Source organism: Vidua chalybeata, chromosome 5 (assembly GCF_026979565.1).
Source record: "Vidua chalybeata isolate OUT-0048 chromosome 5, bVidCha1 merged haplotype, whole genome shotgun sequence".
Classification (NCBI taxonomy): Eukaryota; Metazoa; Chordata; class Aves; order Passeriformes; family Viduidae; genus Vidua; species Vidua chalybeata.
In genome coordinates, this window is record NC_071534.1 from 4,568,078 (window position 1) to 4,593,072 (window position 24,995).

At 43.0% G+C, this 24,995-nt stretch overlaps 1 protein-coding gene across 10 annotated transcripts in view; it reads right to left on the minus strand.

Annotated features, from left to right (window-relative positions):
- Window positions 1-739: 739 nt before the first annotated feature.
- The window catches only part of WNK1 (WNK lysine deficient protein kinase 1), a 98,853-nt gene continuing 74,597 nt past the window's right edge, over window positions 740-24,995 (minus strand). For 4 of the 10 annotated variants that reach the window (XM_053944215.1, XM_053944222.1, XM_053944223.1 and 1 more), the window contains 14 exons: window positions 24,641-24,692; window positions 24,338-24,478; window positions 22,520-23,946; window positions 19,753-19,836; window positions 16,572-16,658; window positions 15,851-15,920; window positions 14,257-14,336; window positions 13,077-13,735; window positions 12,014-12,216; window positions 10,808-11,002; window positions 9,505-9,597; window positions 7,137-7,178; window positions 3,975-4,162; window positions 740-3,685 (listed from right to left, as the gene is read on the minus strand). In XM_053944215.1, the coding sequence (XP_053800190.1) occupies window positions 3,371-3,685; window positions 3,975-4,162; window positions 7,137-7,178; window positions 9,505-9,597; window positions 10,808-11,002; window positions 12,014-12,216; window positions 13,077-13,735; window positions 14,257-14,336; window positions 15,851-15,920; window positions 16,572-16,658; window positions 19,753-19,836; window positions 22,520-23,946; window positions 24,338-24,478; window positions 24,641-24,692 (3,636 nt within the window). In that variant the 3' untranslated portion in view covers window positions 740-3,370. The remainder of the gene's footprint in view (window positions 3,686-3,974; window positions 4,163-7,136; window positions 7,179-9,504; window positions 9,598-10,807; window positions 11,003-12,013; window positions 12,217-13,076; window positions 13,736-14,256; window positions 14,337-15,850; window positions 15,921-16,571; window positions 16,659-19,752; window positions 19,837-22,519; window positions 23,947-24,337; window positions 24,479-24,640; window positions 24,693-24,995) is intronic. The other 6 variants (XM_053944219.1, XM_053944225.1, XM_053944216.1 and 3 more) reach the window with 5 other exon arrangements.

The following is a 24,995-nucleotide window of genomic DNA, read 5'->3' on the forward strand; positions in this document are numbered from 1 at the left end:
AAAAAATTTTTTTTTTAAGGAGTCATACTAGCATCCACTGATGTGGGCAAGGAGGAGCACGTGGCTGCTGGTCATGGAGACTCCTGGTTCTGTAATTTTCCCTTATTCAGGGAAATTCCTTTGTTGTATTTTTGTTAAGGTTTAATAAACCTTTGAAATTTTAAAAGTGAGCGTCGTTTCTCACAGTGCAAGTCTGCAGTGTGAGAATGACGCTGTGTTCTGCTCCTGACCATTACAGTTCTAATCCAAGGACTGAATTCCTTTATTAAGGTCGCTGTGGAGTCCCCTTCTCGCAGCCCTGCAGGATGGGAGCACATCCCTGCTCACAGCCAGCCCAGAGGAGCAGGCAAGGGGGCAGCACAGGACCCGGCCCTGACACGCCCTCCCTCAACCTCAGCTTCCACAGGGACAGCCACCATTAATGTCTGCCACAGCTGTGTGCATTTGGCACCTTGGTGACTTTCTCAGCTATAAAAGCAGTGACAGCTGACCTGTTCTCCTCCCTCAGGCCACTCCTCAAGATCCATTTAGGAATTACTCTTTGCAGTACTTTGTTTTGGAGTATCCTGTTAAAGGCCAAAGGCTCCTGACTGGTCACTGCTTTTGAGCAGATCAAGTTCTCATTAAATTGGGTTTCTTGTGTTTCCTGTGACAAACTGGTAAATTGGGTAACAGTTACATCACTGCAGAACCAGGACAGCGGGGCTGGAACCTGATGTTCCACAAGAAAACCCACAGCTCAACCAAAGCAGGTTTGGTTTATTTGAATGGCTTCATTCAATATTCTACAAAGGTAACAAACTGCAGCATGGGGCACAGTCATAGGAGAAGGGTTCAGTGCAAAACACAACTAACTATGGCCAGGGAAGCCCAAAGTTTCAATTAATTTTATTTTTTTTTATTTTTATTTTTTTACAGTGTACATTGTTAAATAATGTAAAGAAAACGCTTGTAATTCAGAAACAGATTTTATGTGGAAAAAGATACTCAAAGTGTAATATTAAACAAAATAATTTAACAGTTCAGTAGCATTAGTTTATTCCTCTAGACTTCAGTTATTCATCCACAGGAGGAGAGGGAGGGAGAAAAAAAAAAATCAATGGTAAATAAAACCAGTTCTTGCATAACATTAAGTGAAAAAACGACCTCAAACTTATTAGATCAAATTTAAATAACCATGTGCTGCATCCAGCTGACCAGTTCCTCTGCCACAAATATTGCCCTTGTCTCATTGCTGCCTCAGCTCTGTCCCCGCTCCTGTTTCCCTGGGTGTGCTCAAGAGCCTCCCCCCTGCATCCATCCTTTCAGAGGTTCCCACCTGGCCTCAGCCCTGGGCTCGCTGCTCTCCTGCTCCCCCCCTTTGAGCCTGCCCTGTCCTCCCGGAGCTGCAGCCCGCGCCTGTCCCGCAGAACGCCCCGGCCCTGGCCCGGAGCCGCTCCCCTCCAGCCTGCGCCCGCTGCTGCCAGAGCTGCTGCTGAACAAGGGACAGGAACAGAGAGCATCCCGCCTGTTTCTTTGTGAAAATGAAAGCGTGAGAACATCTGCAGACATAAAAACTCCCTCTTAAGGCCCCAGCAGGGAACAGCGCTCCGAGATCAAAATAAACACGGACAGGTAACACCCCTGTGATGCACCAGCCTCCAGGACACCGACGACCTGATCCCGAGCACCAGGAAGCTACACCCTCATCCACCACAGCTTCTTGCAGCACTACATAAATACTGGCTGGTATTATTTTGACTTTGAAGAGGAAACCAGTATTTCTTAAACACAAAAAGGGAGAATGACCAAAGCAGAAGATACAGTACAGATACTAAGAGGTGACAAGTGACAGACAGTGACAGGCCTGGTACCAGCTTGAAATTTGTTAAAAGTGAACAAAATTCTAAATCCTCCAAGTAAGACAGAGGAAAACTTCTTGATGCCGGCTGCTTCAAGTACATCCATTGCCGGCAATGGACGTTGCACCAGGACAGTCTGTTCCTGGCTTAAATGAATTTTACCAAAAAAAAAGGTAAGAAAAGCAATCCCAGCAGACAAGCCCAAGCCAACGAGCAATGGCACTTCTCCCTCAAGTCACATCCTGACCAAACATCTTTACCACTTCACAGCTGGAGTCAAACTGCATCTTAAGTTGGGCCTTTCCCAAAGATACACGTTCTCCCCATCCTCTCTCCGATTCTGACCCAGTCTCCTGCCTCCAGAGCCAATATTGGTTAAGTCTCGTTGTAGCTTCACCTGCATCCCTCCATCCCAGCCCACCTGGCCCCTGTCACCCCACACCTTCAGCTCTGCCCGCCTGGAGAAGTTTTCCCACACAGAGAACTGCTCTGACCCACAGCCTCGGTGACCTCCCTTCCACGCTCCTGCTCCAACGTCCCGGGCGCTGGGCACAACCATCCTGCCCTCACCTCGCCCTCTGCCTACCTGGGCTCTGCTGGGAAGACGACGCTAAACTGCAGAAGCAAGAGAAGTCCAAGGCACTAAAATATCCAGCAAGCATACTGGGAGAACAGACAAGTATTCAAGTACATTAATTTATACAATTTTACATTCACATTTATTTATCTAATACAATGAAAATACAAAGGAAAAAGTTAAAGTGTCTCCAATAAGTATAAGGATATAGCTAGCTTTTTTTCCCATTTTTTCTTTTTAACTTTTTTAACCCTCTATATTCCACTCATTTTTAAACTACTGTTGTCCAACAACATTTATATAATCACAGTGTTTCCACATCAAAACTGATGGTAAGTACATGTCCGCAGGGAACTTTAAAAATTTTTTTTAACAATTTAAATTGCTCTAATGCTGCAGTCAAAGCTGTTAATATCTTACTTAAAGCAGTAATGACCTATCAAGCACGGGCTGCACCACAAGTCCATTCGTGTGCCCCACCATTTCAGAGCCAGATACTATTGACTGGGGAGAGGGAGAGGAGGGGAATTTGGACAGCTTTGTCTGGATCTTGGTTCTTCAGGAAGAGGCGAGAAGCATGCTAAAGCCTCATGCTAGGGTTCAGCTCTCCCACCTCCACACGTGTGGATTCAGCCCCCAGCCAGAAATATTTAACAGCAAGACTGTATGAACTGATCCCCTGGCTTCTGCTCACAGCTCTCGTTCCACACAAGAGCAGCCCCCCTCGGTGAAAAGCACTGTCCCATCACAAGGATGCTGATCATCCTCCTCCCCCTTCCAAGTGTGTGGGGAAACTCCCGCTACAGAGAGTTGACAGCAATGGTTGGAAAAGAGAAATTCATTCCCAGTCTGGCAAGCTACCAGTTCATTGCAGCACTAGTAGTGATACAGGGCCCCATCTCCCTCCCCATGTCCTGTCCCGAGGTGTAGCCAGCAGGGTCTCTGGGCACAGCTAAGTGGTCCGCAGGTTGGAGCCTGGAGGGTTGCTGACAGACTTTTGCAAATTGCTGATGTTGAAGCTTTGCAAAGACGTGGCACCCACGGGCTGGAACTGGCCGAGCTGTGGCGGTGCTGGCCCCCCTGCCCCGCTCCAGGGCGGGGGGAAGGACGCTGCTGGGTAACCGTACTGTTGCGGGGGGCACATGGCCTTGCTGAAGGGACCTAAAGAGGTAGCTGATGCTGCAGGGATGGGTGTAGCACCCAGGGAAGATGTCATAGAGATACAGAGCTGACCTGGTGCCGAGAATTTTCTTGCCATTCCAGGGCCCTGAAAGGTAATCCAACCACCAAGAGAACTTTAACTGCGTAACTTTAAAAACCACCAGTCCACCCCTTGGTCTACAATCCACTCCCAATGGGGATTTACAGCGCCAGCCCATGGCCCTCCCCTTTAGTTTTCCCCTTCCCTTCTAGAGCAGGCAGTACATCCTGCCTGTGAAGAGCCAGCCAGCAGTGTGCTACAGCTGCTGCCCCAGCTCCAGCTATGTTTGAAACCCCAGGGAGGCAGAAGGACACCCACAGCTTCTCACCACACCCCCTCACAGGCCACACCTCACCTCGTAGCTGCTGTGCCCTTTGCCAACTTTCTTGCCAGACAGGTTCATGGCGTCCCGAGCCCAGTTATCCACCAGCTTGTGCAGGTCATCTGTGAAGGTGCCCTTGCGGCTCGAGGCGATGGCCGTGGGCTGGGTCTGGGGAGCCTGGCTGCTCACTGCAGCCCCCACTGTGTTGGTGCTGCTGGTCCCTACAAACACAAACACAGCCATCACAACTTGGCTCGGCGCTGGCCTGTCTCTAGTGCATTCAATAACTGTGGTAATGGCACACCAAGAGTTAAAATGCCATGCAAATTAATTCTGAGTTTCAATTCCAGGACACACTGAGGTGGGAACTGCAAGGACTCCTACAGGCATTTTCTCAGATTCAGAGTGTTTCACAGATAGGTTTACTTTGCAAGAAGTGCTGCAAATGGGCATCCTAAGAGGGGAGTGGTAGTAGCCTACAGTCTTTGTAGAAGAAAAAGGACATTAGAATTCAGCACTGAATGACAGTACAGGCACGTTGCTCTCTCATCCTACACCTTTTAATCAGCAGCAACCACTACTGGTACAGGTCAAGTCCATCTTGGAAGACAATGCTGGATGCTGAGTAAGGAGCACTAAAATCAGCATTGCCAGCTGCTCTGTAGCAAATTATCTCCACTTTGTGAAATGAAGAGAAAAAGTCACCCAGTTTACCAAAAAAAAAAAAAAAAAAAAAAAAAAAAAGAGGATAACCAAATGGGACTGTCTTCATCCACCAAAGGGCCAGGATCTGCAGGGAAGGTCTGCACTGCATTAAATTTTGCTTTTTTTACCATTATGTTCAGATTTCCTAAGTCAGAAGAATAAGCATTTGAGATACAATCAACTAATACAGCTTAAAGAAGGCAGAAGTGAGGATATTCCTCAGACAAACTGACAGGTTTCTCTTTTCACTGCAAGAACACAAAACCCCTTCACATAAATGCCAGGTTTCAGTTCTGCTAGAAAACTTGGTGAACATTATCCTGTGGGGGGAGAAACCAACCTAGAAGCTTTGTTTTGGATAGCCTTCCTATGCCATTCATATTAATAAACAAGCAACTGCACTCCAATCTAGGGTTTTAAAAGGCAGACCTCATAACACAAAGCAAAGAACTAATGTATTGCCTAGGATCTGAAATTCCCAGCAGTATTGCAAAGTTTGTAAATCCTCATTTACAGTTGTGGAAGTGCCAGTTAACCACTAGAGCAGACCAAACAACAAAATCAGCATCAGCAGGGCTAAAGACAGCACTGCTTGCAAACACTCATCCTCATCTATTCCTGAAGTTCCTCAAATATTTCTACTTGCTCCCTCAGGAGACTGCACCTGGGAAATCCATGAAAACCTGAATTTACGGCAGGCATTTCTGAAGGGAAGCCATTTAGGGGTGGATCACAGAAATGCCAGCAATGAACATCACATCTCTATTGCAAAGGCCAAATGACAGAATCACTGTTTCTTGCCTGGCAGTTCCTTCATCTGTCCCACTTTCCCTGGCCATCAGCCACATTCCTTGCCACCACTGTATCAAAGAAAGAACTGGTTCCAAACCCCTGCAGGAATGTTTCGTACTGAGGAGTGGATTAGGAAGGTGACATACTTACTATGCAGGACAAATAAAGTGTTACTGCCTCTAGTAGTGCTGAGGAGGGAAGGAAGGACACAGATTCATCCCACCAGTTCCAGCTCAAGCATGGAAGTGGCTCCTGGGCTGGGTGCCCACAGGAGTTGTTAGTGGGGGCAGACACATGCGAGAACACACGGCAAGGGAAGAAAAGGGTTCCCTGAGCAGGGAGTGTGGCTGTAGCACTGATGGAGAGGAGCAGGGACACACTGGGTGGTGCAAGGAAAGTCTGCAGTGAAATAACATGAACCTTAAGCATGCATCACGTGGGAAGGGTTCTGGATACAATAATTTAATAAGAGCAATGATGTGAAAGGTAAAGTTAAATACAAATGAGGCAAAAGCAAGGAAGAGGTACTCGGGGGAGGGGGAACACTGCCAAAACCAGTAATAATCACATTCCACCATGAGGGTTCATGCAGGAATTGACACACTTGCTCTCATCCTCTTCAGAACGGCCAACATCCATAGCATCCATAGCATGTGCTATTTCACATTTCCACTTTAATCACTAAGTACTCTGGATCCTGGGCCTACACCAGAGAGCTTCCTCAGATTATGGAAGGGGGAGAGTTAATCAAGGCATATACTATAGCACATTCAGCTGAAGAGATACAAGATCCCTTAGGGAAGTTTAAGAGTTTTCCAAAGAACTAGATTGGTTCAAGGTGACAAAGGCTGCCAGAGCTTTGTCTCCCAAAGTGACTTTGTCAGAGAGCTCCCGTCTCAGGTCAAAGACATACCAGCCTACAGCATCAGAGCTGAGCTCTCACCTAAGGCCCATTTAAAACTGGAATTCTACATTTGAGCTCTGACACACTCACTGCCTGCAGAAACTGCCATCCAGAAGAGGCTGAAAAGCAAGTGCTTCAACTTGTAGCATTCATGGAAAGAATCCCCACATTCCTGCTCGGTCACAGCAGCCATCCCCAGTTCTGCTCTGACATGAGGATCTGAAGTGAAACAGGCTCTCTCTCTCCAGCCCACTACCTATAATGCCTTAATTCTGCTCTTGGATTTTTTTCCCCCCATAAACCACAGTCAAATGACACCTTTAAAACAGTCTTAAATGACATGTGTACACACAGTCTTTTGTGAACATCTCTTGCTTTGGGAGACACACTGGAGATCTCTGATGGCTTACTCTTAGGCTTTTAAAACGTTGGAGGAGTGTCTGCAATTGGATCCATCACTGAGGTGATAAGCCCCCTCAAATCCCAAACCAAGCAGCTGCTCTGAGTACAACTCTGAGTACAGCATTACAATGAGCAACTGACCCTGATGTTGCTCTCATTAACGAGAGCAGAGCTCCCAGGGAAGGGGAGGTTCTGCCTGCCTCCACCTGGCTGCAAGAGCAGCACCAGACTAGTCAATATACTAAGGACAGAGCACACATTAGAGGGCATAACACAGACAGACAGATGCTGTGCTGGAGACAGAGTCAGGGACATAAGGCTTCAGTGACCCAGAAAAGCTGATGAATAGATTTACAATCAGGAATTGGAGATAACAGAAATAAGATAATTACTACAGAGCTGGTTGCAAGGACAGACTTTTTTCACCATCTTCCCTGAAGCACAAAGAGAGAGTAATTTGTTAAAGATAAGAGAAACAGTGAGAAATGTTTAGTATCAGGAAACATTACAAAAAGCTTGGTGAGAAACAGAGGACACAGCACAGCAGGGCTTTAACAGTCACTACTGGGACATTCTAGACAAACTCAAAGACTCGTCTGACAGTTTAATCACAAAGAGAAGAGGCCCAGCCTCCTACATTTATTCTTCATCATTTCCAAACCATTGTGAAGAATGTCAGGAGACACTGAGGTCACAACTGTTATCAAACAGTCGCAACTGTGGCTGTTATCACAGAAGGAAAAGCAAGTACATCTTCCATTTTTGCCAGGACATAGGAAGCATTTTACAACTATCAAATTTCAACCGGCAACAGATTTATTTGATAGGTCAAGTGCTTTGATTTTGTCACCCTCTTTTCTCAGATGTGTAAAAACAGTTCAGACATTCCCTGCCAAGCTGTACCACTCTGTTTCTCCAGCTGCACAGTTAAAAGCATCAATCACTGCACTGTTTCCTCAACACCACTGATTCCAACCCAGGATCTTCTCCAGCTGTCACTCTCCACAGCAGTCTGCAACAGCACTTCAAGGACAAGGCTCCAGGAAGTAAGCAGCCTGCAGCAAGCCAGGTGCCAAGCCAAGCTGAGCCATGCCAAGTATTACCTGATTTTACAGGACAGCTACAACACTCTTTTCAAAAGGAAGCTGTTTCCCTTAGCATCAGTCCCAGAAGCAAGAGATACACATGCCAAAGGACTCTTCTAGCCAGATGATGGCCAATTTACAGCAAGCCTGGGCCTTGGTAGTAAATTATACTGTCATATATTCAGTTCAATGTCAATTCTAGAAACAGACTGGCTGTTCTTCATATTCCCTTCCAACAAAAAATGACAGGCCAGACTAACAATTTTAAGTTAGCTTTGATAAGAATTTAACTTCTCCAAGAAAGGAATGTTAAATCTTGATAGTGCAGATGTCAGTGCACATCTGCACATTAATATACACAGCAAAAACATTTAAAGCTGCTAAATTTGAAAAATTAAATCATTTTAGTGTTTAGATCCCAAATCCAGTGAAGTGGGTTAAAGTTAGTGCAAAACTGAACAGCCAGGAAAGATGTTTCCCTCCTTCTGCCTCCCTTCCTTTCTCAGAGGATGGGGCTGGTTGCATTGCAGCTGTCTCTGCAGAAGGCCAGGCCCAGCTTCCACACACAGCTCTGGCTCAGCTGAGCCCCTGCCAAGCACAGCAAGACAGATGATGCAGATGTGTGGTACTGCCATGCAGTGCAGCGACCAGAGGGCTCCTGCCAGCACTCCAAACTTCCTCATATCGAGTCATTCCAGAGGGTGGGAAACAAATGTCAGACATTTAAAGGGTCCAGCCTGCAGAAGCAGCATAGGAGATATTGCAGCACTCCCAATAAAAAGCATCACACCAGCAGCCTTGGCTCAAGCAGATTGTTATTTCAGCCACATCAGAAGTTTGAGGCTCTCTTGTAAGTCTGGCCTAATATAAGTACAAATGAGAGGATTCTGAAAAGAGCTGCAAGCTAGCTTGTGAGGGTTGACAGGATGTCTGAAAATGTCTATTTACCCACCTTTACTGTTACTTGTTTTACATTTAATGTATCTCCAATTCACTGGAAAAACTTCTAAACCTGAGCCCATTACTAGGTAAGGTTCTTTTGAGTTTGCCTGGAATTATTCTCCAATTATTTGAAAACCCCTTTAACACTTGGATCTTTAGCTAGCCATCTGTTAACGAACACAAGTCGTCATTACAAGCTGCCTACAGGTGGCATCAAAGCTCTGCACTGTCACCAGCTTTGGTGCTGAGAGCATGGGGACAACACATCCAACCTGTGCTGCAAGCACACTGCCAGGGAGGGCAACACTCCCCCCAACACTACTGAAGTGTCCAGCTAAGGGATAACCTGGAAAACAAATCTTCCTCACTCTTCCACTAGAAAGATTACCCCCCTGCATGTCTCATGTCATCTAACACATGCTGAAGTAAAATTACCAATGGACTTGCTAAGTCTCCCCAGTTTGTGTCATTTCACTGACCTGTCCTGAAAGTTTCCTCTCAAGGTTTAGAGAAAATGAGTTGCTTGTTACAGTGAGTTTAACAGCAGAGAACCCCTAACATGAGAACCCAAACTTCTAAAGGTGTGCTAAGAGCAGCTGAGCTGAGCATGGGATGGAAGGGAATACAAGGTGGCAGATGAGGATGGGCTGCATGAGACAGATCAAGCAGCAGAAACAAGAACCAAAAAGACAAAACAAAAATCAGACAAGGAAGGAGTAAAGGTGTTACACACAAAGAGCCAAGCAGGGCGTACTCAGAAATCGGGTCCTCCTGCCACCAGGCTTGAAGGTCACTCTCTCAGATGCACAGTTAAACTTCGCACAGCCTGTGAGAAAACAAGAACAGGGAGAACATAGAAAGGAGAGGAGTGGAGACAGAACACCACTACAAGATGTTAGCAACTTGAAGTTGGAAGGGTGAAATGCAATCACGACACACAAGAATAAGTCTCAAAGTGTGGACCAAGGAGTACAGAGACAATATACGGAGTGAAGAGACTCCTTCCAGCACCTCCAGACATGAGGCCAAGTTTGCACTGCTACTCTCCAGGACATAACCCAACTATAAAGTTGCAATCTATATAGGAAAGCCAAATCCTGGCAAAAGTACCCAATTTTTAAATGGTACTGCACAACTCTGGATGCAGGGAGATGATTCAAGAAGCTCCAAAATGCCTGAAACAGCTCCTAAAAAAAAACCTCTACAGAAAATTCTTCCTTAAAGTCTGTTTACATTTTCTGTATGCTCTTCTTCAGTTTCAGCAAAAACACACATTAGAATTGATGTATTCAAACTATCTATGGCAAAGTTTTTCAAAAAGATGTGCAAAGGGAAAAAAAAACTACAACAGCTAAGTTCAGATAAGTAAAGGAATCATCCCCTAATGATAAGCAAAAAAAGCCCTCCTTACTGAATAAATCAGAGCTGTGCCTGAGAAAATTTTTGATAACATACTAATAACAAGCAACCCACAACTTGAGAAACCTGAGTACATGACCAATTTACTACTCCCACCATTTCATCCTCCTACACTGACTCTTCCTTCCAGGATAATTCACAATTAAAGAACATGAGCCTTTTTTTACCTTTTACTGTTAAAAACTCCATTGACAGAAACAGCCAAACCAGCTAGGAAGTCTAAAAGGACTAAGACTCCAAGTCTTTGGAAACTTCCAACCATTTCAGTTATCTCTTAACATCAAACCTGTTCTGCCCCTTCCTTGGTCTGATTTCCAACCCCTAACTTCATCAGTCTCTTTTCCTCTGAGCCAACACCTTTCCCAGGTCAGCAGAACTTTGCTGCTACCACACTATTGCACTCTCTTGTGTTGTCCTTGGGGTTTCAGACCTTCAACCACCTCACACTTCACCTGAGTGAGAAGCTACAAATCCAGTTGCAAACAACATCCTTATCAGCCTCCACACATAAGCTGGGGACCCCAGAGCTACTTTACACCAGGTATTAAAAATCAAGTGTCATGAAGCCAACCCTTCATTTCCACTGCTAATTACGCTAATTGCACTTGGAGTCTTACCTTGGCCTGGCGCCGAAAGGCTCGGTACCGAGAGGGCACCATCACTGGTGAAGGCAGAGTAGAGATTTTCACTGGAAGGTGAAGGTTTGAGGGGCTGCAACAAATGGTTCTGCCCAGTCTCTGGCACACTGCCAGGAGGATGAAGGGTCTGCTGAGGGGGCAAGACTGATGGTGCACTTTGAGCTGACAGGTTACCTAGAGGAAAAAGGAAGGCAAAAAAATTTGGTTTCCATACATTTTTGAACCTGATCAAGCATGACAATCCAGGCAAGACAAGGAGAGGCAGGGGGAGAGAACTACTCCAGTTTCTGAGAAAGCAGTAAGACCAGAAAAAGTCCTCAGTTTTAAGAGAACTCTGTGGTTGTTTATGTGCCCACAGAGCTCCTCCATCACACAGCAAAAACAGAAATGAGCAGCCAGGGTGAGTGGATACAGAAATCTCAGCATGACATGGAATTAACAAAGTGAATACGCAAGAAGCAGTATCAAATATTTCTGCTGGCACTGCTGGCCCTCCAATACTGTTTGCTCCTGCTACAGTATTAGAGAATCTCCAATTACCCAGAGAGTATCTGTCACCACATCACTCCATCAGTAAACAGAACTAGCTCCTGAGTTCTGTTTATTAGAAAAACAGTCTTAGTAAAAAAGGAAGCCTTGACAATTGAAACGGATTCTCAATTTGTAAGTACAACAAATCTTCAATTCCATGAAAAAAAAGCCACTATTTTCATATCCATCAACTGTGAGTTTCTGCAGTGTAAGGACACTAGTAATATCATGCTTAAGTGGTACTAAATTAGATTTAAAAAAGTCTCTGCAGAGGACTAAAGAGCTCAGACCCATTCTGCAATATCAGTTTCAGGAGGGAACAAGCACAGTTTATCTTTAAAAAAACAAACTTTTTTGCCATGCTGTAAATTTACACTTTTCTTCACAGTCATAGCCCAATCACAATCTAAAAAACACAAATCACAACTTTAAAACTGCTCTACAGAACAATGTCACAGTACCTTTCAGTGGACTGAAAAAGTCCCAAGCAAGACTACCAATCAGCAAAAGTAATTTCAAAAATGATAGAAGAAATCCAGGGAGGAACTGGTACACACACACTCCTCTCAAAAGAAAAGACAGAGACACAGATCTAAGAATGAGAGATGGTACTTGGTCTGTTTTATCTGCTAAAAATATTGAAGGAAGCCTTACCTGATAGCTGAGGGCTTTTATGTCCCTGGGAGCTGCTACGACTGGACTTGCTGCCTTTTCCTTTCGTAGGTCGTCTCCTCCTTCCTGAAAGGGGTGCAGCTGGGGGAATAATTACTGCAGGTGGAGCCTTTCCCAGTTTCATGTAGAGTGACTCAATCTCCTGCTTCTGGCGGCTCTGCAGCTCCTGGATCTCTTTAAGGTGCCTAACAAGTTACAAAACAGTGAGATTTATGAGAATTCTATGTATACACATAGATGCAAACAATTCCTCCCCCCTCCAGTCAAGCCTGAGCTGCTTCTTTGGTCAAACTCTCAAACATTTAAGAAAGAAGTAAATAAATCTTTTCCACTAAATAATAACCACTGAACACACATGGCAGAACACTTGTCATTTTCCAGTGTGCTCTAGCCCTGGCTAGAATTCCAAAACTAAGTTCCCAACATTGCACTCACAAAACCAGAATAAACAGAAGTACAAAAAAAGCATTCAAATGCTACAGGAATAGCTAAACTATTCATTTTCTCAGACACATGGCCTTAGAGGCTTCTACACTGGTATTGCCTTACAATTTGTTTCAGAGCAGTTGCATACACAGGATTTAAAACTGCCAGCTACCCTAAAAAATAGTTCAACTTTCAGTATAAATAAATTAGTAGGTCACATTGCTTCACTTCTAAATTCTTCTTCTCAGCCAACAAGTTCTCTTCAGGAAAAGAACCATCAGAAATGCAGAGACTTGTGTGTCATTTTCAAACAACGCTACGTTTTTCCCACTGACTCCAGCAATATGCCAAATCTTTCTCAGATCTACAGTCTTATCCATAGTGCAACTGGCAATCTACATACAAAAAGGTTACAGGGTAGAAAATTCAGCCCAGCAAACATGTATATTCCTCTTTTGTTATAATTGTGTACTGCTTTCCCACTGAAGAACCTTATGTCCCAAATACATGCTGACAATGGCTCCTGACACTTAGCAAAGGCTAAGGGAAGTACAGGTGAAATTCATGTTAATCCTGTTACATCTATTCCATACACAACCACCCAAAGAAGAAGCCTTACTTCTCCCGCAACCGACGGAGTTCCAACTTCAAGTCTTCATCTTCAATATCTGACTCGTTGTCACTGCTCATGTAGGAAGAGTTGAAAGAGTTGCTAAGGCTCTGAACAGGGAGGCTGATCTTCGATCCCAGGTGTTGGACAGAGTCTGGGCTCCCTGAGCCATCATCCAAATCCTTCGCCATTCCACTGAGAAAAGCGACCTCCGGATCAGAGGATGGGCCATTCATGTGTGGGGACTGCCTTGACTCCAATTCTTTCTTCGGAGCTGCAGCTGAAGAAGCAACTTGTTCCAAGCCCACAGAGAGAGGAAGAGTCATTGGCTCTTTCTCAGCACAGCTGACCTCATCCCGCGCCTTCGACACAGAGAAGCGCCCCACTTGATCCGTCGTCGTCGTCACCTGGAAGCGCCCGACCTTGGTGGCCTGAGAAGCACCTCCCAGCAGCGGCAGCCCGGGAGCTGCCTCAGGAATGCCATCCACCACATCCAAGGAGGTGGCAGCCACAGCTCCGCTCTTCCGGCTCTCAGCCTGCTTCACCAGCGTGCTCTCTGGGCTGCTGCCAGAAAGGCTTGAAGAATCAGTGGAGGTGGTTTCAAATTGCACTGGCTTAGTTTCAGGTTTGTCATCCTCTTTTAGCACATCATCCACTGCCACCGACACCTATAATAGAAATGCAATCATGCAGACTTCCTTAGTTTTTCCTTAACACGATGCTTTTATTTCCCTTAATGGTAAGATGCATCTGAGAGGGGAAAATAACTCATTTCCTAGGCATGCCACAAAGCAAGCCACTGCTTCCCTCCAGGCAAAACACTGCCACACAAAGCAGCACTTCTTGTAATCTGGAGGATTAACTCCAAGAAGCAGCAGCCTCAGATGGGGCCTCCTTCACCAACAGGACAAAATACAGTGAACATCTCAGTATTGTCAGTGAAAGAGCAGCCCAACAATTAAAGACCAAAGCCAACAGCTAAGGCCTGCTGCGATGAAACTCTATATTCACAACTCTAGACCTGCACAGACTGTGCAGTCTCTGCCTTGAATGGAAACAGCATCTGCAGACCTGCTTGCACAAGCTCTACATGGACAGCAAAGTCCTGCACATGGCACACTGAGCTGGCACCACCAGGAACCACCCAAAGATGCTCTACCAAGGGCCAAGTGAGTTCAGCATCTGGTACCTGAAACCGTCCCATCTTCAGCACACTGGCTCCTGCTGCGGCAGACACAGCACCGCTCTCTCCATCACCTGCTGCCAAAACTAAGGAAAAGGAGAATGGGATTAAGACAACAATGAGCAAGAAATTATTTGAACTCCAAACACTTCTTTTTGTGTACTTCAAATTCAACTATCTGTTAACTCCAAAAAGGCTTCTAGACTCATAGAACCATATTAATATTAAAATGGTAATTATTAATGTTAAGTTGAAGCATTTTTCTACAAAGCTTCCCTGCACAGTGTATTTGACAAAACTACACTTTTAGGCAACAGTAAAAAAAAAAGCACACTGATTTCAAACAGAGATGTGAAATAGACAAATAATAAAAAAAGAACTTTATGAAAGAAATTATGAAAGAAAAAGCTTATCTTGATTCAATACCCAGAGTGACTACCTAAATTTCCCAAACACTGGGGACAACTTATTCACTGAAAAGGGGCAAGTTGAAGAAATGCTATAAACCTCATTTACTCAAAGCAGTCTATCTGAAGTTCTCCAAGTTGGACTTTTAGGTGTCAGCTCCTAATTTTGCTGCTCTGTGCACTGGCAGTATAAAGTTACAAAGCTGAGAAATAACATTCTATTTTTAAATCAGTTCTATTGGACAGCTTGCTCTGCTTATTAAACAATTTCCCAGTTTGTTTATCTTTACCTTCTAAATTTAAAAGACAAAACCCAACGAATTCTGTATCAGACTAATGAATTCTACATTATAGTTCATCAATGTCCCAAAGTAAGAGTATGTAATTTATTTTCCTTCACAGTTTTATTGGCTTCTGAAGGTTTGTTATTCAAATTCAGAGGTGCACACACGTTAAAATAGTGTTTACAAGACAGCTCAAGAAAAAATTTCAGCACCGTATTAACAGCTCCTTTTTAAAACAGAAGATTTCAAAAATTAAAACAATTAGATGAACACTGATAGGAAAATCTCAGATTATTTTGCAAGTGTTTGGATTTCCCCCCAATAACTCAATCCATATGGATTTGAAAGTCATTGATCATCCAGATTTTAACTGGTGATCATCCAGTCAACCTTCATCTGCTCTAAAGCAGAAAGAAGGAAGTCTGGATTTCTTACTGCCTTTCTTAAATTTTTAGTAGTTTAACCTTGGCTTCTCTGTTCAAACAGAAATGAAACACCCTTAGGGTAAGGGAGAGGTATCCTACACGTAGGACACAGTGTAATGACACAAAATGAGTCCCACTGTTGTTGCCAGGAACATAACACATGATAGAAAACAGTTCCTTCAAGTTCCTATGCTGTACCCTAGCAGCATAGTGGAGACTCTTTGTGACTCTTAATTTAGCATTTTGGACAGCTCTAAATCCTACATGAGTCACTACAATACGCAAGTATCTATCATCCCCCCCTCCTCATGGCCTACAGGGGAAAACTTCAGTCTGGCTACTAAAAACTAGTAAGAAGCCCTCAAGGAGCTGCCATTCCATGACTTACTAGAAAAGGCTATAACCTTCCAAGTGGTTACTCTGTTCAATTTTGATTTCTATCTCCATGCTGAGAAATCACCTAAAGTAATCATGGCTGTCTTACCATCCTTCAGACACTGTGTTGCTGTGGACACCGGCCCAGTAACCATTGTTGATGCAACTGAGGGCACAGACTGCAGATTCAAGGAAGAAAACAAAATAAATTAAAATACTTAGCAGTTTCATTGAATGCCAACAAATCCATCATACTGCATATTTCGTAAGTTTTTTGCTTCCAACAGGGACAAAGTAAAACCCATGAAAAGAAGAATGCAAGGTGAGATTTTACAGGCCTTATAACCCTGAGGCTGTGAGCAGATCACCCCTTGGCCTGTGCAGAAATAATGCATAAATAGCCACTTGTATTGTCAATCATTGTCTTCATTCAGTACCTAAAGCTCTTTAATAGAGGCTTTTAAAATTTCAGATGCACACTTGAAACAGCCCTCCCAAATTAAGACTGACATATGACATACTGCTTTTTTAGTACTCTTTCCCCTTATTCGCAGTTACTTCCATTTCTAGTTTGGTGACATCACCAGAAAAGTTGGAATAACAACTAATACAAAAAAACAGCCTCAGGAAATTACGTAACCTATTGCAATATACAGACTTTCCCGATTTTGGTTGACTCAGTCCCACAGACTGGAAGATGACACTGAGTTTTTATTTTTAAAAGTCTAAAAACTGGTGTAGAGATATTAAAGGCAGTGACCTAAGAGTATGACTTTGAAAAAACACTGAGGTTTTTCAAGACTATTAAACTGCCAACATTGCAAACATACACAGGCAGGAGCAGATGTCACTGGGATGGTCTCTGGACTAAGGGTTCTTCTCAGCTGAGCATCCAGATCTTCCAGTGGCTGTTGGGACTGAGAAAGAAAAGAGTAAAACAATGTCCCAGCTCAGGAAAAACAAAAGCGTTGTTGAGAAACAGGCATATTTAATACTAAAATTTAAAGCACTCAGTACAGTTTCCATATTTCTATCCAGCTTCCTTCCTACACATTTAGATTTAACATGTATATCATAGTAAGACTATGGAAGTAACTCATGCAACATATTTGCTTAAAAACAGGAAAATTTACTGGAATTAAAAAAAAAAAAAAAAAAAACAAAAAACCTCCACAATACCACTCAAAACCAATCAACCAAGAAAAAAACCCCAATGCACAAGTTCCCTCAGAGAGGCTAGATAGATGGATTGACTTGAAGAGGATGGAGAGGGGCAGAATCTCCCAAATATGCTTATTACTTAGATTTCAGCTGTTTCAGTTAGAATACAAGATGTTTTTCAAACTTGGCCAGTTGGACTGGGGAGAGAAAGAGAAGAATATTTTACCTAAAAATATCTTGAAGATAAAAAAAGTCCCAAAGTCTCAAAATGACTAAATTAGGGCCATGCCCGTAAGATACATTGAAAGAAGAATGTACTGTCAGATACCACTAAGTTGCAATTCTGACCCTAAAGAACAGAAATTTTCAGCCAAGCTTTAGCATTATTAATCTTTCCAAGTATATTACACACACACAAAAAAAAGAGCGCTGTATCTGTTTTTAAAACTGAAGCAGGGATCATGACAACATAAAAATATTACTTTCCACTGAAATAAATTAAAAAGTTAATTGAAAGTTAGAGTAATTGGAAAAAAAAAAAGTAATTGAAAGTTAGAGGCACACAACAGCATAAAGATGCTTTCAACAGATTGCCAGGATAACATTCTTTCTGACATGTGGCTTTCAAAACAAAACCAAAAACCCTAGTAACAAAGCCTGTATCAATTCCGTGATACAAAAAAAAAGCAGAACATGCAGACTTCTATGACTCTGTTCAGAAATCCAACTGCTTAGCGACAAGTGATGTAATTTAATCCAACACTGTAAAATAGATGGGACGTGTCACCTGAAATACTAAATAATTCTCATCTTATGCTCACAAGAAGATACTTGCTTCAAGTAAACAAATGGCTACCAGAATGATCAGGAAATAAAGATTTCCTTATGGAACCAGGGGACCAAAATGAAGCTTGAGAGATTAATCTAAACACACTTTAAAAAGTAATTAAGGAATAAACAGAACAGGTATTTAAGACTATAGAACAGACTGTTCAAAACTGGCCTTGAGATGACGTGTACTCTGTCTGCAAATTACAAGTCTGCTACTAAGGAAAAAGTTGTGTAATCACCTACTAGTGACAGAAGCAGCACAGAAGGCAAGCCTGTCTACTTTAAGAGAAGCCAGTAATTTTCCAGATAGTATTATGTGACAGCAGCAAATGCTCTTAAGAGTCAATTAGATTTGATCCAGTTGGTCTCCTCCAATTTTGTTTTATTCCTAGACAATTAGCTTCTGAGTTCAAATGAGAAATGAAATTCAGTAAGTTGCTTGGAAAGGATAAGAAGCAAGGGATCTATATTTGTGACTCTTCCATGCTACAAATCTTGCCAGAAATACCTATGACAAACAGGAAGCCGCCTTTTGCAGTGGTACCATGACTTGAGTCATAGAAGTAGCTACAAGTGCTTTTGAGCTTAGGAGAAAATACTACTAATATACTGAGTTTCCATCAATGAAAAGGTCTATGAACTCCATATGACTGATTTTAACTAGCTATCTCCTGATCCATCTGATACCTGACCATGGGAAGAATGCAGGTAAGAATTATTACTGAATTGTTGTCACCTTCTCTTCAGTAAAACCATGCTTCAGAAAGAACTGACTAAAAGAGATAAACCAACTTCTGCCTCTGAAGTCAGGGAAAAAAATAAGTGACTTTTTCTTGCTCAGTTTGGAGAAAGAAGATACCAATTTCCTTACTACTCACAGGGCAGGAATACGGCTTAAGGCTCTAAGATCAAGATGTAAAAATGAGCTAATTTAAGAAAATATTTCAGCTAAATAAGCCTTTTTCTTCCACCTTCAGATGTGACCTGCCTTAGTTGTACAAATCACACAGAATCACACACTGGGTCGGGCAGGAAGGGACTACAGTGGGTCATCTCCTCCCACCTCCCTGCTCGAGCAGGGCCATCCCAGAGCACATGGCACAGCACTGCATCCAGCTGGTTCCTGGCTATCTCCAAAAAAGGAGACTCCACACCCTCTCTGGACAATCTGTTCCAGTGCTTGGTCACCCACACAGGAAAGAAGTTCTTCCTCATGTTCAGGTGTAACTTCTGTGCATCGGTTTCTGCCCATTGCCTCTTGTTCTATTGCTTAGCACCACCATTTACACACAAAATATCCCAGCTAACCATTGTATACAAGGACAGAAGCTAAGCAGGGGATGCCACTGCTGCATTTCAAATCATGTTTATGATAAAGAACTTCAAATACCTTTTGAAAATCTTAAAGCCTAGTGAAATCAGAATGCAGTAATAATCACAAAATAGACTAAACAAAACCAAAAAACAAAACAACACAAACCAAAACAGCAATCATCAAAAGAAACAACTGAACCCCAAAACCTGATGAAGAATTCACAAAGGCAATTTTACATTTTCATAAACATTTCATGGCAATATATAGTTTTTCATATTATTTTGCAACTATACAATTTACAAGAAGAAAACAGGTTCAAGTTTTATGCACACACTCCACTGCATTATATTTTTTAAAAAAATATTTCAAGTTCAGATTAAGACACTAAAACCCCTAATATTGATTAGGTACTGGGTACAGCACCCCAAAGGGCAAGCTGCACAGAACCACAGAATGGTTTAGGTTGGAAGGGACTTTAAAGATCATCCAGTTCCAACGTCCTGCCATGGGCAGGGACACTTTCCACTAGACCAGGTCACTCACACCCAGTGCTGAAGCCACTCAGGCTACAGTTACACAAAAGGGGTTACTCAGTCAAAAGAAAAGAAAACCAAGAACATTAATAACATGCAACGGAGAGTTTAATTGAGACATGCTCTCTGAAGGGAAAAGCAGCAGATAAAATCTGCCATGTTGTGTAGCACCTGAGTTAGTGAAGGTCCAGGAAAAGGTGGCAGCTGCTCACTGGATGGAGTGCCAGCCGGAAGGTCAGAACCTATGGGTAGCACCTATGGATAACGAAGAGGAAAAACGCGCGTCCGTCAGACATGGAACAACAGAAGGATCAGATACCAAGCTACAGTCAGTCATGTCATACAACAGAAGCCTTAACTCTTTTTTTTTTTTTGTAGAGAATTCCTTCCTGGACAGTTAGCATAGAGTCTTTAGGGACTTTTGCAACCAAATTGGGGGAAGTTTGCTTCGTTTTTATTTTATAATACAGATTATCCTTGAGCAGCCACAATTTCCAGTTTGAACAAGCTGTAGTATCCAGGAACAAAGTATCTTGGGGATATTATTTTCAAGTCTGGAAGAAATACTAAAATAATCCTTCCAAGAAGCTTAATTTCTAAAATGGTGCAAAAATGTACTCAGTCTCCTTACAACAGATCTACGTTAACTGTCCATTAGAAACTGCAAGCTGCATGCTTCCAGCAAATTGCTCCAAGCAACATGAGTTGAGAACAGGAACTGTCAGTGCCTGAGGATGTCTCTGCTTGTTGAGAAACAGATTTGTAGAGCTCTCACACCAATGTTTTCATCCATCACTTCTTTTTGAGCCTGAAAGGTGTTGATGACCCACAGAAGTCGATTAGGCCATGCAACTGGGTAGGGGGAAGTCATCCAGGTTATGCAGAGGAGGTTAGAGAGACTCAAAAGGTTAGAAGGAGGCATCAAAGCCTCCTCACCAGGTCAGACAGCACATTCCAGTTAGTCATCTCCATGGTTAGGGAAGTGGGAAGTTCTAGGAATTAAGCAACCCATTACACAATTTGCAATTCTTATTCTCAGCTGTCATCTTGAGGTTTGACAGTGCCCATGAAGTCTGAGCACACATACAGCCTTGTGAGTTACAGTGCCCCTGTATTGGCCATGAGCTCTGCAGGACAGGGAGACAGGCCACAGTCTGCTCCAGAACCAGTTCTGGCCTGCAGTGTGTTACCACAGCTCAGACTAATGCTTCGAATTGCAGGAGTAGCTGCCCAGAGTTATCTATCCTGCCAATAACATTTCAGTGGGAACTAGGCCAAGTTGCATTAGCTCAACTTTTTCAGTGCAGCGGGAACACATGTGAGGATGTTACCTGTTACATGTGAGGCATGATGAATTTTTAAGCTGTGCTGAATTTTTAACTTCATTTAGTTTATAAATAAGAGGCAAAACATACTTTAAATACATTTGTAGGACAAGCTGAAACACATTTAAGTGTCTGGCCATAAACAAAATAAATACAGAGACACAGAGTCTAGCAAACCCCAGAAGACTAAAGCAATAAGCTCGTTAATGCTCAGCAACAACACAAAGTGAAACTAAAATTAAGCCTTGTGAAAAACTAATTTATAAATGAAAACTGCAAAGAGGAGGTGGGATTTCTACAACTGACAACCAAAAACCCTGTAACATTTATTACATTTAAACCCAAGACTTTGTAATTACAGGTTTGCTATTAGCAATTTTCTAACTGCTGCGACTGTTCCTGAATGAATACCAGTTCCCATTTTCCCCCAATATTTCTTTTCTAATTTTCAATGTCATTGAAATATTAATGGATGTCTTTGTGTCTAGATTTCCCTATCAATTTTTTTGGCACATATTCCCACTCTTCCATAGCAGACATTTTCTACTGTCTTTGACAACAAAGAGCACATGGGAATGACTACTAATGAATGGAGCTGCTGGGAGCATTGGCTCAGCCTAAATTGGCCTGAAACTAGTCAATAGCAAGGCTGGCTAAAGACAACCCACACCAAGTGTTGATGAGTACAAAAAAACATTACAGAAACAAAAAGAAGAGAGTATTAAAGTTTTTGGTTTGTTAAATACCTGAAAGTTTCTTCAATTTATTTCCATTTAAGGGCTACATTTCCATTTAAGGAAAGGACTAGCAAAATAGTTTAAAATACTGAAATGTGCTGTATCCCCACACAGGCAGACATTTAAAAGAAAATTTCACATATTGGTATATCTGGTTGGTGAGCAGGTAACAACATCCACAGCACCTCTCAAGTTGTTACTGTGAGTCATTATTTCTTTGTGAGTGTTTTGCTTGTAGAACATTAGTCAGTAAACAAAAAAAAAGTTTGTTTTCAGGTATCTTCTAAATTTCTCAAAATCCTGCTCTCATAAATCTAACATTTGAAAGGCAAACAGTATCCAGGTATCAAATAAGTAGCAGAGAACTTAAAAAATCCCAAACCCTTTCAGTCAGGTTCACCCTTGACTGCAAGGAACAGGTTCATGACAGGAAGCAAAATTCTGCTATCTCAAATCCACCACTTGGTGAAATATACAACCAACCTTCTCAGCCTAGTGGTCAAGTACAAGATAAAAAGCTATTTAAAGCAAGACATCCAAATTTTATTTGAAAGAATCAGTATCAAGAAAAAACCCCAAACAAACAAAAAGCAAACCACAGTTGCTTCATTCTTTGCAGTTTAAGAAGAAAAACTAACAATGATATAAGAGACATCTCTCAAAAGCATAAAACAGAATTGGACTTTTTTTGCCCATTAGGGACAAAATCGAACACCTCTTGGGACACATAAAAACAACCAGAGCATAAACCTTTCAATACTACATTAAATAGTAGAAGAAACTTCTTCCTGAATAAATATTTTGCTTTACAAAAAGGATCCTGCCCAAGAAGGCTGTTTGCTGCAAGAGATGAACATTCACACCAACGTTTCTTACCGGTACCCTGCTGAGAGGGGGCTTTGAAGGAGAGGTCCCTGCTTTCACTGCTGCTGTGGCGACGCTGCTCGAGGCCGAGATGTAGCTGACTGGGGTGATCACTTGCCCAGGAGTGGCAACTGGAGTCAGCACTGGCAAGCCAGTTGGTCCAAGAGGCAAACTGCTTGGAGGTATACAAGTGCTAATGGATGTCAGGGGTTTGCTTGGTGCCACAGCAGTGGTTGGGATGCCAGGAACAACTGTCGTTTCCATTACCAGCGAGGTCTCCAGAGACACTGACGGATGCACCGTTCCTACGTTACCGTGCTCGCTGAAGAGAGATCGCAGCTTTTCTTCCAGGGTCTTTATATCATCAATACCAGGGGCTTTAGACTGAGCATCAGCATCAGCCTCCAGACAGTGAACGTGAGGCTGGTTGGGCAATGGAGCTGGTTGAGGCTGGCTGTGGATCAAAGTCTGCTGTACTGCAGGCAAGTTAGTGACTGGTTGTGGCAAGACACCAGGTAAAGGAACCTGGGGCAACATGGGTGTTGCACCTGAAATCTGGGGTAGGACAGGTGTTGATGTAATTCCTGATGGAACAAGTAAGGGATGGATCACTGGCTGAGAGACTGAACCACATATGCTTGATGCTATCGAGGATGATAAAGGTGCAGAGATTGGCAGAGATAAGCCAGCTGCATTGCAGGAATGTGATTTATCCAGAGAGTGCCCACTCTCAGGGAGTGACTGTGGAGCGCTTACAACTGTTGTTTCTGCCAGGCTGGACACAGAGCCACTGCTGCTGAGCTGGGGAAGCTGCAAAGGCATGTTCTGAGCCAGAGACAGGGCAACAGATGTCTGTGGTGCTGCCATACTACTCACAATCTGAGGAGTAGACTGAGATGTCACAGCTGGTGCAGCAACACTGAGAGCAGTGACACCAGGAACCTGGGCAGATGGCAGTGCTGAAGACGATGGTGTGCTGATACTGGGAGCAATGTCTGCAGTCACTGGTTGAGCAGGCTGGGACGTGGCAGATAAGGAGAAAGAAGCAGAGGCGCTCATGCTGGAAGAAACACCGGTCGATTGCTGTCCAGATTGTGAGGCTGGAGGTGGAGAAATAGAGCTTGGCACACTTGTGCTTGGTGCAACTCCAACAGCTGCATTTTCTGAAGGCAAAGTAACAGATCCTGGAAGAGAAACACCAGTGCTGGAGGAAACAGATACTGAAGAAGTAGCCACAGATGCAGGAGTTGCACCACTGCCCGCCATGGTAGAAAGTGCAGGTGGAAATGGTGGTATTGTTTGATTGAACACTGGAGGAGCTGTGCTAGGTCCTTCTGTCATCTGAGCATGCCCCATCTCAGAGAAAGCTTGCTGCAAGCTCAGTGATGATGCTGAGTGGGAGAGATTCATTCCAGGACCATGTACAGGAGATGCTGCAACTGGAAGAAAAGAAAACTATCAGTCCACCTAAAAAAGTTCATTACAGCATTATTGTCTATGGTTAGACTAAGACCACATTTACTTCTTAGCATTAAAAAAAATACAACAAACCAAACAAAAAATCCACACCAAAACAACAAAACACACAAATCCAGGCTTATGTTAAATAATAGAATTAAGATTTCAGAGTCTTGCAGACAGCTCATCAGCAGTTTTCCTCCAAGAATCCTGTATGGTATGACCCAAATTATGGTCACCTCTTATCAGCATGGCCAGCTCCCTACTTCTCCACATACTTTGAGAGGTCTTCAGGAACAGTTTAGTTAACTAACTTCACAGTTTTGATGAACATGTCTTAGGCATCAGCTTTTAGGAGTTTGGACAACTCACCCATATCTGAAGTTTCGTTTCCTCCAGCAAGAGCAGATGTGAAGAAGCCCTGTTCTTTCAATCGGTTCTCAGGGACGGGGCTGACAATGAACCGTCTTCCGGCAGAATGAACAACCTGGGTAAAGGAGCTAGAGGGAACCCCTAAACAAAAAGAAGATGGATGTTTAGTGACACAGGGTTGCAACTAAATACATAACCTGCAATATGGAATGTGCACTCCATCATACAAAATAAAAAACTTGGCTGCACCCATCCGCTGAAACAGAAAAAGGTAACTGTTGAAAAAAATCACAAAAGACTTACCTATTCTTTGTGGCATGGAAGATGTAGGATCTGGCTGTTTGAACTCTAATTTCTGTAAAGTAAGATAAAATTTAAACTTCTATTCTGAAACAGAAACCCACAAGATAGTTCTTAAAATGCTAGCTTACTGAAATGTGGGCATTTAAGGGAAGCAGTATGTGGGACCCAAGCATCATCACCAAACTAGAGGAATTCTGCCCAGATAAATGTCAGTGTTTTTAGAGACTCTCAGCTTAGTGACTGGTCTAAAAATTCTTTTGGAAATCCAACTGATTTCCTTAAACATCCAACAAATAAATGGATGTTCCAAACTAGTTCTGAGTGTAATTAAGGCAGAGATTCAGGAAATGTCACC